Source organism: Mercenaria mercenaria, chromosome 2, assembly GCF_021730395.1.
Source record: "Mercenaria mercenaria strain notata chromosome 2, MADL_Memer_1, whole genome shotgun sequence".
NCBI lineage: Eukaryota > Metazoa > Mollusca > Bivalvia > Venerida > Veneridae > Mercenaria > Mercenaria mercenaria.
This window is the reverse complement of record NC_069362.1, coordinates 68873991-68891850: the sequence shown is the minus strand read 5'-3', so window position 1 is coordinate 68891850 and position 17860 is coordinate 68873991. Positions and strand designations below refer to the sequence as shown.

At 36.0% G+C, this 17860-nt stretch overlaps 1 protein-coding gene across 3 annotated transcripts in view; it reads right to left on the bottom strand.

Annotated features, from left to right (window-relative positions):
- LOC123564211 (meiotic recombination protein DMC1/LIM15 homolog) overlaps positions 1 to 17860 on the bottom strand; it is a 27629-nt gene extending 9769 nt beyond the window's left edge. The window contains exons 1-7 of one of the 3 annotated variants that reach the window (XM_045357592.2): positions 17808 to 17860; positions 12768 to 12854; positions 12070 to 12114; positions 8918 to 8968; positions 7711 to 7889; positions 6224 to 6318; positions 811 to 883 (exon numbers count right to left, since the gene is read on the bottom strand). In XM_045357592.2, coding sequence (XP_045213527.1) covers positions 811 to 883; positions 6224 to 6318; positions 7711 to 7889; positions 8918 to 8968; positions 12070 to 12114; positions 12768 to 12824 — 500 coding nt within the window. In that variant the 5' untranslated portion in view covers positions 12825 to 12854; positions 17808 to 17860. Of the gene's footprint in view, positions 1 to 810; positions 884 to 6223; positions 6319 to 7710; positions 7890 to 8917; positions 8969 to 12069; positions 12115 to 12767; positions 12855 to 17636 lie in introns of all 3 variants that reach the window. The other 2 variants (XM_045357591.2, XM_053536850.1) reach the window with 2 other exon arrangements.

The window sequence follows — 17860 nt, the reverse complement described above, 5'->3', positions numbered from 1 at the left end:
AACTTGACCTAACGATCATCAAGGTTAACATTCTGACCAAGTTTCATAAACATACAGTCATGTGGCCTCCAGAGTGTTAACAAGCCTTAACTTTGATTTGACCTGGTGACCTAGTTTCTGATTCCACTTGACCTAGATTTGAACTTGATCTAAAGATCATCATGATTAACATTCTAACCAAGTTTCATGAAGATACAGTCACAAATGTGGCCTCTAGAGTGTTAACAAGCTTTTCCTTTGATTTGACCTGGTGACCTAGTTTTTGATTCCATCTGACCTAGATTCAAACTTGACCTAAAGTTCATCAAGATTAACATTCTGACAAAGTTTCATGAAGATACAATTATAAATGTGGCATCTAGTGTTTACAAGCTTTTCCTTCGATTTGACCTGGTGACCTAGTTTTTGACCCCAGATGACCCAATATCAAACTCATCCAAGATTTTATTAAGAGTAACATTCTGACCAAGTTTCATTAAGATTGGGCCAAATTTGTGACCTCTAGAGTGTTAACAGTCAAATTGTTGACGACGACGACACAGGGCGATCACAAAAGCTCACCTTTGAGCACTTCATGCTCAGGTGAGCTAAAAATCAAATTTTGTTTTGCAAATATTTGAATTGAAATAGTATGTAAAAAGAAATATTACCACTGTCACAGTCATGATTCTGCTGCAGCCATGATTCTTTTTGTTATAGCTCTAACCACTTTAACAATTTGCAATACAACATCCTGCACCAAGTGCAAAAATTTGAATATTAGTCCCCTGTTAACAAAATAATAACTAAAGCAATGTGTTGAAAGGATACAAAGTATTTTCTGTATCTATAAACACCACTTTCCCTCCAGTGTATCCATTTGCCCCAGGAAGTTGGGCTGTCACTTAAAGGAAGGAAAAAAGATTAATCTAAAGGTACCTGGGAATGTCTGAAATGAAACAACATTCAGATGCAAGTCTGATCTATGCAGCAGAAGATTTACATTACATGAAAACATTCTGTAGAATAAAACATACATGCAATAAATACAATGCTGACAGAATGATCATACACCTTCAATACAGTGGTATGAATTTTGTTTTGCATTTTAACTGTCTTCCAACAGAACATGAACACTAACCAGTATCGTAATAAGTATATGGATTTAAAACAGAACTAAATTTAAGCTAAACCCTGCTAGACACATCTGACACAAGTTGGTTAACAGATGCTGACATAAAAGTGGGGTTTTATCAAAGTTTTTATGTGAAAAAAAAAAACAACAACAGAAGATTATATATATCTGTAAATTCTTTTTAAACCATAGAAAAACCTGTAAAATTTTTATATTCATTCACAACATATGGCAGTAGCTTATACTTTCAATTACATCTTCATTCCTTGGCTCTCTCGTATGCTTTGCGACTAATTAAATGGCTTTACCGTTGAACTGATGATTTCTCTAGTAAATTTGATAAATGCATTTGTATCACTAGCCTCTATCAGTGTATCACCAGCCTCTATCAGTGTATCACTAGCCTCTATCAGTTTATCACTAGCCTCTATCAGTGTATCACCAGCCTCTATCAGTGCATCACTAGCCTCTATCAGTGTATCTCTAACCTCTATCAGTGTATCACTAGCCTCTATCAGTTTTTAAGACGATTAAGCAGCTAAAGCAGTATTTTTCCATGTATTCTAATTTACGTATTTTTACTACATATTAAAGGGCATGGTTTGTCCCTTTTGACCATTATTTTCAGTGTGGTATTTCTTCAGAGGTAGTCTTCAACTAATTTCAAAACTACTGTGAAACTAGAAATTGCTTTTGTAAAAAAGCACATGTCTTCCCCAATGCATAGTCGTACAGGCAATAAGTCAATAGGGGCAGGAGCGAAAATCAAAGAGACATTGATGGTTGGCTGCAATAGGAATCATCTACTTGGCATGTCCAGTCATCCCACTAAGTTTCAACATTCTTGGCCTAGTGGTTCTCAACTTATTGTGCAGGCTCCTGTGGCCTTGACCTTTGACCAAGTGACCCCAAAATCAATAGATGTCATCTACTCTGCATGTCCAATCATCCTATTAAGTTTCAACATTCTGGGTCAAGCAGTTCTCAAGTTATTGATTGGAAAGAGTTTTCTATGTTCAGCCCCCTTTGACCTTGACCTTTGATGGAGTGACCCCAAAAACAAAAGGGGCCATGTATCTACTCTGTAAGTCCTACCATCCTATGAAGTTTTACGGTTCTAGGTCAAATGGTTCTCAAGTTATTGACCAGAAATGGATTTCCATTTTCTGTCCACTGTAACCTTGACCTTTAATAGACTGATCCCAAAATCAATAGAGGTCATCTACTATCTACCTTGTATGTCCAATCATCCATGAAGTTTCAACATTCTGGGTCAAGTGGTTCTCAAGTTACTGTCAGGAAATGATTTTACATGACCAGGCCCCTGTGACCTTGACCTTTATAGAGTGACCCAAAAATCAATAGGGGTCATCTACTCTGCATGTTCAATCATCCTATGAAGTTTCAACATTCTGGGTCAAGTGGTTTTCAAATCATGTTCAGGCCCCTGTGACCTTGACCTTTAGTAGACTGACCCCAAAACTGATAGGGGTCATCTACTCTGCATGACCAATCATCCTATGAAGTTTCAACATTCTGGGTCAAGTGGTTCTCATGTTACTGACCAGAAACGTTTTTCCATGTTCAGGCCCCTTTGACCTTGACCTTTAATAGAGTGACTCCAAAATAGATAGGGGCCATCTACTTTGCATGACCAATCATCCTATGAAGATTCAACATTCTGGGTCAAGTGGTTCTCAAGTTATTGATCGGAAATGGTTTTCAGTGCAAAAACAATATATCTCCCCCAGTGGGGAGGATACATAAATACTTTTCACCAAAAATTGACACGAAGTAAATTTACAAAAGTTTTATTCCTATATTTGTGCATTGTAACTATTGCCATTAAATACATGAAGGTATAATACAGGTACTAATTCTGCTTTTCTAGTTTTATTAAAACAAACTCCTCTCACTTTCAAGTAATCTTGCAATTGAATTATTCACTAACAGATTTACCACGAAACCTCTCAAATGTTTATGCTTTGGTGTGTTAATGTACCTACATCACGAGACCGGGTGTGGGGTAAACCCAACAGTGACGCAGTTCCGGAGTAAATCTTATTATCAAGCAAGATATTAGAGCGGACGCATATATCCGAAATCCATATAAAAAGGTGCAACGTCTGAATTATTACCACTTTCTCTGTCTTCAACTACGCTACATAGTAAAGAGTTCACAAGAAAAATAATTTACCATTGCACTACTATCTGTTGAAAGCACACAAAAAAGGCTTGTTTCAATTACGTGATCTAAAGATATAAAAAATGTCTATATCTTATTGTAATCAATGGGCACCGCCATGATTCGTCCTTGCCTGACCCGATTACATAGTGAAAGGGGAAGGACCTCCAGACTATGGTCCTTGTGTCAAAATATTGTGGGGGATGATATGGAACAATTATTTTTAAAGTTTGAATCAAATTCCTTCTGTAATAACAGAGAAATAGTGAAAATGCATCAAAATTAACCTCAAATTCCATGTAATAAAGGGACAAAATTTCATTAAAAAAAAAAAGGTACCAGAGTTATGAACCTTGTGTATTACGATATGGGTAATGATTTGGAAATACTATTTTAAGTCTGAATCAAATCTATTCAGTAATAATTGAGAGAGTGAAAGTGCACCAAAACTTTAACCTGAAATTCAAAGAAAAAAGGGGAACAATTCATGAAGTATTATTGCTAGAATTTATGACCCTTGAGCCATATGATGAGGGTGATGATGAGGAATAACTATTTTAAATATGAAGCATTTTTAACCAACAAGTAATTACAGAGATATTTAGAGAAAGTGCATCAATACTTTAACCAAGATGTGCCATGGAAAATGCAAACACTGAAGTAGGATAGTGCTACATTTACTCCGTATAGTTGAGCTAAAAATAAATTTCTACACACACAAACCTCAAGTAAAGCTAGAATCACCCTGCCCCAGATTGGCTTGCGAATGAGTTCTGGATACCATCTGTAACGCATCCGTAGAACTAACTCATTCGTAAGTCATCAGGTGTATCTGTTCAGAAATCGGGGGCATCCAGTGGCAAGGGTGCGAAGTTTGGAACATGGTCAAAATTTTACAACTGATAATACATCCGTAAGGAATCTGTAACAGTTCTGAAACAAGAGGACCATGATGGTCCTGAATCGCTCACCTATCCCCACATGACCCAGTATTGAACTGAGTATGACGTCATTATTTCTATTATTTGACATAGTGACCTAGTTTTTGAGCACATCTGACCTAGATATCATCAAGATAAAAAATTCTGACCAATTTTCATGAAGATCCATTGAAAAATATGGCCTCTAGAGAGGTCACAAGGTTTTTCTATTATTTGACCTAATGGCCTAGTTTTTGAAGGCACGTGACCCACTTTTAAACTTGACCTAGATATCATCAAGGTGAATATTCTCACCAATTTTCATGAAGATCTCATGAAAAATATGGCCTCTAGAGAGGTCACAAGGTTTTTCTATTTTTCAACCTACTGACCTAGTTTTTGACCGCACATGACCCAGTTACAAACCTGACCTAGATATCATCAAGCTGAAAATTCTCACCAATTTTCATGAAGATCCGTTGAGAAATATGGCCTCTAGAGAGGTCACAAGGTTTTTTCTATTTTTAGACCTACTGACCTAGTTTTTAACCCCACGTGACCCAGTTTCGAATTTGACCTAGATATCTTCAAGGTAAACACTCTGACCAATTTTCATGAAGATCCATTGAAAAATATCGCCTCTAGAGAGGTCACAAGGTTTTCCTATTTTTAGACCTACTGACCTAGTTTTTGACCGCATGTGACCCAGTTTTGAACTTGAACTAGATATCATCAAGGTGAACATTCTGACCAATTTTCATGAAGATCCATTGAGAAATATGGCCTCTAGAGAGGTCACAAGGTTTTTCTATTTTTAGATCTGCTGACCTAGTTTTTGACCCCACATGACCCAGTTTCGAACTTGACCTAGATATCATCAAGGTGAACATTCTGACCAATATTCATGAAGATCTCATGAAAAATATGGCCTCTAGAAAGGTCACAAGGTTTTTCTATTTTTAGACCTACTGACCTAGTTTTTAACCCCACGTGACCCAGTTTCGAACTTGGCCTAGATATCATCAAGGTGAACATTCTGACCAATTTTCATTAAGTTCCATTGAGAAATATGGCCTCTAGAGAGGTCACAAGGTTTTTCTATTTTTAGACCTTATGACCTAGTTTTTGACCCTAAGTGAACCAGTTTCGAACTTGACCTAGATATCATCAAGGTAAACATTCTGACCAATATTCATGAAGGTCTCATGAAAAATATGGCCTCTAGAGAGGTCACAAAGTTTTTCTATTTTTAGACCTACTGACCTAGTTTTTGAACCCACGTGACCCAGTTTCGAACTTGACCTAGATATCATCAAGGTGAACATTCTGACCAATTTTCATGAAGATCTTATGAAATATATGGCCTCTAGAGAGGTCACAAGGTTTTTCTATTTTTAGACCTACTGACCTAGTTTTTGAAGGCACGTGACCCAGTTTCGAACTTGACTTAGATATCATCAAGGTGAACATTCTGACCAACTTTCATAAAGATCCCATGAAAAATGTGATCTCTAGAGTGGTCACAAGCAAAAGTTTACGGACGCACGGACGGACGGACGACGGACGACGGACACCGCGCGATCACAAAAGCTCACCTTGTCACTTTGTGACAGGTGAGCTAAAAATCGTAAGAGATCTTAAAAGATCGTAACAGTCCAGAAGACAAATACTGTGGTAAAAAAATAAAAGCTATTACGGTTTTATTCCGGTTCTAACAAGATTAATTAAGGTTCTGTTATGATTGCATTATTTATAAAACCTTTTTCTTACATATCCGGAGCAATCCAGGGATGGGAATCCGGAACTCATCTGCAAGCCCATCCAGGGCAGTGAGATTCTAGCTTAAGAAATGTTTTGATTGTTACAATGATGTTATACTCCCTTTTGATTTGCAACGTAACTCCTTGATTCTCACTGAAAGAAGAAAAAAAACTAATAATCGCTGACAACACTAGCAGATAAACCCTTATGTTATGGCAAGGTGAATCTTTCACAGCAACTTACCACAAAGTGTGTGTGAAAGCTGGGTTTTACCAGTTCTGAATTCTCCAAATGCTTCTGTTATTGCCATACTTTCTATTCCCCCACCCAACAACTTGCTGGAAAAGAAGTTGAATTAGTGCAAGTTTACAAGTAAATAATATTCAATCAACTATTCTATAATAAAACAAGAAGACCATGATGGTCCTGAATCGCTCACCTGTCCCCACATGACCCTGTTTTGAACTGAGTATGACGTTGTTTTTTCTATTATGACCTAGATTTTGAGCTTATGTGACCCAGTTTTGAACTTGACCTAGATATCATCAGATAAAAATTCTGACCAATTTTCATGAAGATCAATTGATATTATTTGACCTAATGACCTAGTTTTTGAAGGCACGTGACCCAGTTCTGAACTTGACCTAAATATCATCAAGGTGAACATTCTCACCAACTTTCATGAAGATCTCATGAAAAATATGGCCTCTAGAGAGGTCACAAGGTTTTTCTATTTTTAGACCTACTGACCTAGTTTTTGACCGCATGTGACCCAGTTTCCAACTTGACCTAGATATCATCAAGGTGAACATTCTGACCAATTTTCATGAAGATCCCATGAAAAATATGGCCTCTAGAGAGGTCAAAAGGTTTTTCTATTTTTAGGCCTACTGACCTAGTTTTTGACCGCAGTTGACCCAGTTTCAAACTTGACCTAGATATCATTAAGATGAACATTCAGACCAACTTTCATACAGATCCCATGAAAAATATGGCCTCTAGAGAGGACACAAGGTTTTTCTATTTTTAAACTACTGACCTAGTTTTGGACCACACATGACCCAGTTTCGAACTTGAACTAGATATTATCAAGATAAAAATTCTGACTAATTTTCATGAAGATCCATTGAGAAATATGGCCTCTAGAGAGGTCAAAAGGTTTTTCTATTTTTAGATCTACTTACCTAGTTTTTGACCGCACGTGACCCAGTTTCGAACTTGACCTAGATATCATCAAGGCGAACATTCTGACCAATTTTCATGAAGATCTCTTGAAAAATATGGCCTCTAGAGAGGTAACAAGGTTTTTCTATTTTTAGACCTAATGACCTAGTTTTTGACCGCGTGTAACCCAGTTTTGAACATGACCTAGATATCATCAAGTTGAACATTCTGACCAATTTTCATACAGATCCCATGAAAAAGGTGACCTCTAGAGTGGTCACAAGCAAAAGTTTACGCACGCACGCGATCACAAAAGCTCACATTCTCACTTTGTGACAGGTGAGCTAAAAACATATGATATTTCATAACATCTAATATCCAATTACCTCAGGTGTTTGTGTTATTCTATGTGGCAGGAACTATGGCAAATCAACAGATGTACTAGTAATAAATGTACAAAAATAATCAATGATCGAAATGTATAACATTGGCAGTTTAATTAGATTTTATACAAGTAATTGGAGTTATGTTTTCCAATTCAGTCATTTAAAAATGAAAATCATTACTCGAGTTCTTGACTCCCTGTGGTGATATTAAACACTTGTTTCCTTTTATCAGCATATTCCAAAGCAGTCAGGAAACCTGGATCAATAAGTTTATTTGCAGCTTCTTTGATTTTCTCCATCTTTGCCTCAGATATGCCCTTAATATTACAAAGCTTCTTTCTTGTGGTCATCTGTACTCCCTGAAAACGTTACTCCAAATATATCAAGCTAGTATGAAGTTATATTAAGAAAGAAATAAAAAGCAAACTTATAAATCTTTATACAAGAAAACCAAACTGTCACAATATTTGCCCATGACAGCACTTAAAATTTACTTTTGAATTTTAATTTTAAACTACACCACTTTAGTATTGAGCAGACTAAATGTCAATTTTCTCAATTCAACCATTTCAAGGGTCATAACTCTACAGCTACAGACTACATGGCTGGTTATAGATCCTGGCCAAGATAATATACCCATAAACAACCTGACTTAAAGTGTGGGGAACATTTGATAAGAACTTCTTAAATAATTAGGTGCATTAGTTTAGAGTGACTGGGAAAAGTTATCTGAAATATCATGCTCATAAACATTGCGACCTGGTATGGTGAACACTGTATAAGAACTTCTCAAATTTGAGCATACACAGTTAATTTTTCCAAGTTGTAGTAATTCCCGGGCCATAATTCCAGAGAGACTTGGAAAACTCCCAACTGGTTATCAAACTTGCCCAAAATAATATCCCCATAATTTCTGTGACAAACTTTGGTGAGTATTTGTTCTTCCAACCAGTTCAAGCGCTCTGAACATCATCTAGATGCAATCTACCCATATGCTAAGTTGCAAGTCAATACCTTGCATAGTTATAGTTATGCTGGACAGGAAATATGGGACAAGTTTGATCTTTGAGCCCCATTTGTGACACTGACCTTTGACCCAACAATCTGGTTCATGCCCATTTAAAGTCAATACCTTGAATGGTTATTAAGTTATGCCTCAAACATGAATTATGACAGACTGAGACTCAACATCACACAATATGTCCACTTTTCTAAGACAGGCATATAATAGCACATGTACCGAAATGTAAAATACAAATAACCTGTCATGTGACTGCATTAAATAAAGTAACCAAACTAATTAATCTTATTTGGTTATAAATAATTAACTCTAATAGAGAAATATTCTAAATGACTACAAATACATGTAAAAAAATAAAGTTCATACCTTTATTGTACAAATTCCAACTTGTTTCAGTTTCTTTATGTCTGCAACATTCTGTTGAAAAGACATTATAAATAAATGGTAATAATTCTCTTGACAAACTAATATGTTCTCAGAGTGTTTTTTTTTTCAGTTTTGAGGTAATGCTGACTGGGCCAGATAGGAAGGAACAGTGCTCCTGATGACTCAAGGGAAAATCACATTGCAATTAAAACATTTTTTTTTTTACAATATTTTTTGTATGTTACACTTGAAAAGGAAATGACTTGAGGCAGAATATCACCAATTCACAGAAAGGAAGAGCTGTCTTTTATATGAAAACTTAAGGAGTATATCATCAAAACAAAGAAATATCTGATAAACAACATCTTTAGCAACAATCTACCTGACAATTACATGTTCTGCTGTACTGTCCTATATGATGGATAATTAAAATATACTGAAAAGTTGTCCCCCTTTAAAAATGAATGACATTTGTAAAGAAATAAAAATAAACAACTGCTGAAAACTATGTTCCACCTAGCTATATGAAATTTCAACACTGGAAAACTATTGCAAATGCATCAAAACAAACATCTGTAACAAAAATGGTGCGTTTTGAAAGGCTCGTAATGCTTTTATTTTAAATGTGACTGCGACATTTTTCATTATGAATACAAAAGAAATTAATATGTTGTTAAATCCTGTGTTTGATTATTTTTTCTCTTAAATTTGTCAAAGGTTTGAATATTGATACAGTAGAAAGTTTATTTGATTTTTGTTTTGTTTTTTGTTACCTCCCTTTATGGCTCTAACTGTAAATGTTTATTATACCGTATTAAAAGTAGCACTTTTCTGAACATTCAATTGTGCATATCATCTATTTGGACAGCTGTTTCATTTGTTTTTAACATAAAATTTAAAGGACAAGGACAGCTTGATAACAAGTTTATTTCATATGAAAGCCATTCTCAAGCCAGTGTGTAAATGCTGTCATAAGCAAACAAAATGGCTGTCTCCATGATCAGCAATTTTCTTGAATTTCAAACTTTAAAAATTCTTTCAGCAAATAACCTTTTAAATAGATTAATTTTATATGTTTCTTGAGTGTAAGATGTAAAAAATGATAATTTCTTTCATTATAACTGGAAAAAATAGAGAAATTATTTTACAGAAATAAGTAAATACAGTTCAAATATGTGTCTAAAATTTAATAATTCTGCCATTTTGTTTTTTGTTGCCATAACTTTCTCATTTTAAGTAGATTTTGAAAATTCTTTCACTTCTTTATATGATTAAAGAAATCCGAGTAGATGAAATTAACATCAAAACAACACTGCCCTTATGGGACTTTAAGGGTGTTTAACTGTCCAAACATTTGGCATCTCTATATATGCAGTACTTTTCCAGAATTCAATGTATATATCAGTATCCTGACAATTGTTTTGCGTTTTATATGCTGTTCAATTTTCATGTGAAACACCCCTTTCTTTCTATGATTTGAAAGCTAAGGATTAGTAGCAAATAAAACATGTTTTATTAATACTAAAAAAAAAGAACTGTCATTTCACTGCCATAATTTATGTCATAAAATCCGGAAAATGTCTCAGGGAAATGGCCACCCTTCTAGACAGTGACCACAACACCTGGTGGTCATGTTTTCTGACAAATCTTACTTTCTTTGATAATCTTGGTAGAGGGTCACCTCGGAAGGAACAATTGTGTCACAGATCGAACATTTATTATATATAGCTTAATTGTAATGTCAGATATGGCGTTCCATATTTTTAACACTTAACCTTCGGGCATGCGTCATAATCGAAATGTGTTGGTTTTATTCATTAGTGTTTATCTTCCGGTATTGAATCGGTGATACTCGTCAATGTACACCTGAGTGAGTGGCGGAAATTGCCAAATGCACTGAAGTTGGTGAACACTTGTCAGTCTATATAGATTGTATTGTACATATCTAATTGTTTTGTCCGTTTTATGTTTTTGCATGGGAGTAAGAATGAGAGAAAGAAATATACTGGTTCTTCTTAAATAACAGTCTTTTCTGTGCACGCATCTCCTTTCCAATCCCGCACTTTCTCTAGTCCACTCTTATGAGTAAGACGTGTATAGTCTAAGAAGAGAAAAACTTCAACTAAGTAATTTATTTCAATTTCCATTGAAATACTTATTTATACAGATGCTGTGGCCAATTAATTATGGATATTATAAAGAAGCTTAACGAACCTACGCCAGAGTAATGTATCATTACACCCTGTGACAATTGTGTGTTGTTTTTTTTTTAAATCAATCCATCAGTTTCTGACATAAAGATTTTCAAAGTTTCAAGTACATGTATATACATCATGTATTACGGAAAAGTTACCACACTCCCTGCATGAGGCCATGTTTTTATTGAATCTTAATATCTTTAATAATCTTGGTAAAGGGTCAGCCAAGGAACATTAATTTGTGTGAAATCATTTCAAATCTCAGATTCTGGCCATAAGTTACCAGCATGTTATTAAAGTTTTCACTGTATACACCGCCTCGGTAGCCTAGTGGTAGAGCGTCAACTTCGAGTGCGGGAGGTCGTGGGTTCGATCCCCGGCTGCGTCATACCAAAGACGTAAAAAAATGGTACAAGTAGCTTCCTCACTTGGCGCTCAGCATTAAGAGGATAGTGCTAGGACTGGTCAGCCCGGTGTCAGTATAATGTGACTGGGTGGGGCATCACGCCACGTGTCTATGGTGTGATATTCTAGTGAGGCAGCACTATAAAGTTGGGTATTGTGCTCACTGCTACAAGTAGACACCGTCATTTATATGACTGAAAAATTGTTGAAAAAGACATTAAACCCGAACACACACACACGTTTAGGGAAACATGATTATGCCTGGAATTTGAATATCTTTGGTAGAGGACCATCCAAAGAACATTTAGGCCAAGTTTCATCAACTTGACACCACATGATTTCACAGGAAATTTTGTTTGAAGAAAAGTGTGGGTGGACAGACCGGACTTCTACATTTTGCAATATTTTAATTTAATCTCTTTCTGAAAACGATGCCATTTAGAAAGGACTCTGCCATGCCTTTAAAGAAAAACTGCTGAAAAATGGGAATAACATGTTATCATCAACTTTATTCAAGATATTACCAGGGGTATCATCTAAAATACTTACAATTCCATGATTTTGTAACAGATCAATATCTTGAAATAAAGATTCCTGAAAAAGAAAAGAAAAGTCCTAGAAAGAGAGCACCTGGGTAAGTATCAGAGTTATAACAAACATTTGACAAAATAACACAAGTAAAATATATGAAGAAAAATATGCTATCTTGTGTTCAAACTTAGCTATTCTGCAAAATCTAATAATCAGGGCAATTCAACCAAATGTCTGTAAGTTTTTTTTTCTATAGGTGAATATTTTTCTTTGGATAAATGCAGGGCTTTTTTTACCAGGAGGGGAATGGGGCCCAGGCCTGTGATTTGGGGAAAAAATAGCTTAAGAATTGGTATTTGGGCAAATGGGAATAAAAAAAAACCTGTTGTAGTCAATTTTGGGGGAAAACTGCATGATTTAAAAGAAATTTTCTGAGGGGAAGGGGCCTATTAACAGCTCCTACTATGAAGGAAAAAACAACAACACTGAAAGTTCTCCCCTGGGTAAATTCAGAAAAATCCTCTAGTTGAACAGATTTAAAATTTTACCAATGATAGACTAACTATCAAGGTTGCTGTGACCTCAGCTTTTGATTGAATAACTTCGAAGTCATCAGCAAACCACTCAAAAGTATATACAGCGCAATGTACCTCATTTCTTGAAGGAGTAAGTAACTGGACTGTAAGAAAATGTAAAGTTTCTGATTATTTAAGTACCTCCTCATCTTCAACTGCCAATGTCTCCTCCACCACTTGATCTTCAGATTCCAACATTGTACAGATTCTGCTGAATGTTTAAAATTACTGAAAACAAAAATGTTAATCTGTAAAGCAATTGCTGAAAACTATGTTCCACCTTCTTAAATGTGAAATTTCAAAACTTGGACATTATTGCAATTGCATCAAAACAAGCTTTGAAAATGGTGAGTTTTTAAAGGTGTTTACTGTCTGCAAGTGTGACCCCTTAAAGAGAATTCCATTATTATGTCTCCCCCAGGAGACATATTGTTTTTGCCCTGTCCGTCCGTCCGTCTATACGTGACACTTCATTTCCGAGCAATAACTGGAGAACCATTTGACCTAGAACCTTCAAACTTCATAGGTTTGTAGGGCTGCTGGAGTAGACGACCCCTATTGTTTTTGGGGTCACTCCATCAAAGGTCAAGGTCACAGGGGCCTGAACATTGAAAACCATTTCAGATCAATAACTAGAGAACCACTTGACCCAGAATGTTGAAACTTGATAGGATGATTGGTCATTAAGAGTAGATGACCCCTATTGATTTTGGGGTCACTCTGTCAAAGGTCAAGGTCACAGGGGCCTGAACATTGAAAACCATTTCCGATCAATAACTAGAGAACCACTTGACCCAGAATGTTGAAACTTAATAGGATGATTGGTTATAAAGATTAGATGACCCCTAACGATTTTGGGGTCACTCTGTGAAAGGTCAAGGTCACAGGGGCCCGCACATTGAAAACCATTTCCGGTCAGTAACTTGAGAACCACTTGACCCAGAATGATGAAACTTCGTAGGATGATTGGTCATGCAGAGTAGATGAACCCTAACGATTTTAGGGTCACTCTGTTAAAGGTCAAGGCCACAGGGGCCTGAACATGGAAAACCATTTCCAATCAATAACTTGAGAACCTCTCGACCCAGAATGTTGAAACTTCATAGGATGATTGTTCATGCAGAGTAAATGACCCTTATTGTTTTTGGGGTCACTCTGTTAAAGGTCAAGGTCACAGGGGCCTGAACATTGATAACCAGTTCCGATCAATAACTTGAGAACCACTTGACCCAGAATGCTGAAACTTCATAGGATGATTGAACATGCAGAGTAGATGACCCCTATTGATTTTGGGGTCAGTCTATTAAAGGTCAAGGTCACAGTGGCCTGTTCATGTAAAATCATTTTTTGGAAATAACTTGAGAATCACTTGACCTACAATGTTGAAACTTAATAGGATGATTGGACATGCAGAGTACATGACCCCTATTTATTTTGAGGTCACTTGATCAAAGGTCAGGGTCAAAGGAGCCTGAACAGTGACTTGAGAACCACTAGGCCACGAGTGTTGAAATTTAGCGGGATGACTGGACATGCTAAGTAGATGATCCCTATTGCAGCCAACCATCAGTGTCTCTTTGACTTTTGCTCCTGACCCCTATTGACTTCTTGCCTATAGGACTTTGCATTGGGGGAGACATGCGCTTTTTTACAAAAGCATTTTCTAGTTTTTTTTTTGGTTTCCTAGATTTTTTTCAAATTCACATAATGATCTGATAGGAAATTTTGTGATAAAAACAATAAACAAATAAAAAAATGAGTCACCAATTTTGTTTTTTCACTTTTCACTTTTGTGAACTTTTTTCAATTAAAAATACTCATAGTAAAAATATTTTTTTAAATTTTGAAAAAAAAATGTTTCATAGATTTTTTCTGTTTACCTTATGTGTACAGATAATTGTATTGTGAACATAAAAATGGTAAAAAAAGTATAGGTCACCAGGCTAAATTGTATGTTAAAGACTGCTTGAATACAATTTTTGTTCAGACGAAAAAATGGCAAGAACTTGACCAAACTGATTAGGTATATCTGCTAGAAGTTAAAAAAATTCTTAATCCTTTCTATAACTGAATACTAAATGATTTGAAAGGAGATATTGTCTTATCAATACAAAGATAGTTGTCTAATATTATATGAACAACACTGTCTTTGTACTAAAATGCACTGTCAAAACACAGTCACAAATGGCAAGTTGCATGATACATGTCAGGCAATGTCAGGTGCCCAAAGTTTAACAATCAATAATATTCAATAAATGCAAGCTTGAATAGGACTTATTAATAACTCTCTGAAAATATATTAAATAGCGTTGAATATGGTTTAAAACGTTAATTAAATGCAAAACAATATCTGTTTCACGTAATGGGTGATGATTTGTACTACATTCAATGTACGGTATAGATTTTAAGTGTGGCTGGCGTGAACCGTCGAATATGACATTAAGTCGTTAAGTGCGAGCAGGTGCCCTTACAGAAGAAAAAGGCCTGCTGCGTACTCTTGCTGTGTACATACAGCGTATATGAAGCGTACATGATGTGTACTGAAATCAAGGGCTTTAAATAGTACGCAGGATATACACCGCACATACACCGATAGTACGTTTGTAGTACACTTTTGACATGCAAATGAGCTCTGCCGCGTACTACTTGCTGCGTACATGCTGTGGACTACATAGTACACAGGATGTACGCTGGAGGAATTTAGTATGCGGGAAATAGTACGCAGCATGTACGCGGCACATACACTTTTCACATGCAAATGAACCTGCGGTGTACTACCCCTGCGGCGTACATGCTGTGTACTCCTGCGGCGTACATGCTGTGTACTCCTGCGGCGTACATTCTGTGTACTCCTGGCCCGAGTCCTGCGGCGTACATGCTGTGTACTCTTGTGGCGAAACTGCTGTGATCATGTAAATTCCTTACCCCACCAACTTTCTTATGCAAATGCTGATCATTTGGACAGAAAAAAACAGAAAAAAGATAAGTGACATGCATCAGTAAGTATTTACCCTTACCAAATAATGTAGATTGATGTTATCAAATAAATTAGTATGCTTTTCTTCATCCACTTGTCAATGAAATAAATCAGTTTTTGTAGCATGTAATTTGGTAAACATCTGAAGAAAATGGCGTAACTGCATCAAGGGGAAACAACTTTAATGCAACTAAATATAAGTGTTATAAATTTCGAAGTATCTGCAGTGTACATGCAGTGTACTATTTTCTTGTACAAGTCCCTCCTGCGTACATGCAGTGTACTCCTTAAATTTTCAGTCTGTGCTGCGTACCTGAAGTGTACTAGTGACCTCCTGCGTACATGCTGTGTACTCGTCGAAATAGTACGCGGCATGTACGCGGCGTATGTAAAATGTACTCCTCTGGCGTACTACTGTGTTCACGGCATATACACAGCAAATACGCAGCATGTACGCCACAGAGGCTTGCTTCTGTAAGGGTGCTTGCAACTAAATTCCATTTTATCCAAAATGAACTTGCAAAACTGAGACAGATTTCCGGATAACCACATACATTTAGAGAAGGTCTTGTATTGTTTTGTCGCTTGACAAGTAGGCAATTTAATTATATTCTCCTTTCCTATTTTTGGCAATCATTTAATTCCTTACGTCGTTGAAAACTGGTGTCACGAGGATACTTGCCATCTTAAAACACTTTTTTTTATCATTAGAATACTGTCACTGTCGAGTAACATTCATAGTAAATGCTGACATAATTTCTGGTGTGTGATTATGCAAATCTCCACGTGACCAGTAAGCAAACAAAAAAGGCTGCGAATCAAGGTACTCCGCGATTTTAAGGACATTGATGATATTGACTGTGCAGAAAGCGGAAGGTCTTTTCACCCAAGAAACCCAAACACACCCCAAGACACTTAGAATATTAATTTATTTGTATCATTTATTTAAAATATATCTATTAAAGACATGTTAATACAGTTAAAATAACCTGTAAAATAGATTTGTTCAAGAAAATACATCTAAGAACATCATGCAGCTGAAACGAACTTGTTACAATGTTAAAGGGAGGTAAAGCCAACGTTTCGATGTAAATCACATATTGATTTGTTTCCCTTGGATATGGTCATTTTGCAGCTCCCCGACGCTCTTTCAGTTAAAAACAATCTTTTTTTGCTCAAACTTCCTAACATATCTTACAAACACACTTCTGTAATGGAAGAGAAATAATTGGATCTCCTTCAGCCTTTATTACATTTTATGATTTACAGATGTTAGAAGAACTACACTGGAAAATATTATATCAAAGAAGGGTCTAAAAGTTAACTCAGTAATATTCCTTTACAATATAAAACAGTTAGTTTTTGTTGATCATGATCACCTGACCCACACTAGAAACCTGAATTTCCTCAAACCCAGTCTCGAACACAGTACCATCTCAACTCTTTCTTTCCTAGAGCTATCCGCTACTGGAATACTCTCCCAGGTCACATCCAAGCTAGTCCATGCCTCAATATCTTTAAAGATCTCGAGAGGCATTATCTCCATTTTAATTTTAAGTTTGCACTCTTCTTTTATCTTATTATCTTTAAACTAATGCACTTAACTATTTTATTTTAGACTAACACTGTTTCCCTGACTTAAGCACCTCCCAGTCATAATCTTTGTTGATTGTTAGGGAGTAACCCGTAGAAGAAGTTTATGCTTTTTAGATTGTTCCCCTTGAATTATTATGTTCTAAAGTTTTTTTTATGATTAAAAAAGAAAATTATCACCATTTACTTCAAAATATGTTATTTTTTGGACATTTTGATACCAAACAATAGGATAATTGTTTTTAAGTGTTTTGGGGTGTCTTTCGGGTGAAAACACCCTCCCTGCAGTGCAGAAAGACTTAGATGCACATAAAAAGCTATAGGAATGCCGTTTAATGCAGTGATTTTCTGGAATTCAATGTATACAGTATACTGACACTTGTTTTGTTGAGTAATTGGATACATGTTTTACATGCTGTTAAATTTTCATGTAAAACTACCTTTTCTCTCTATTTGTGATTTTTTTCTCAAAATGTAAGGCCAAGTGTTAGTGATAAATTTGTGTGCCAGCCCAATGCGCCATTGACTCGTGAAAACGTAGAATTTGATGATCAATATGTGATTACACTGAAACAAATATCTGCTACATAATCAAAGAAGGCGAACAAAACCTTTGTTGTTTTTTTTTTGTAACTTTTCGTCTGCAAAGTATCTGTTGTTGTTG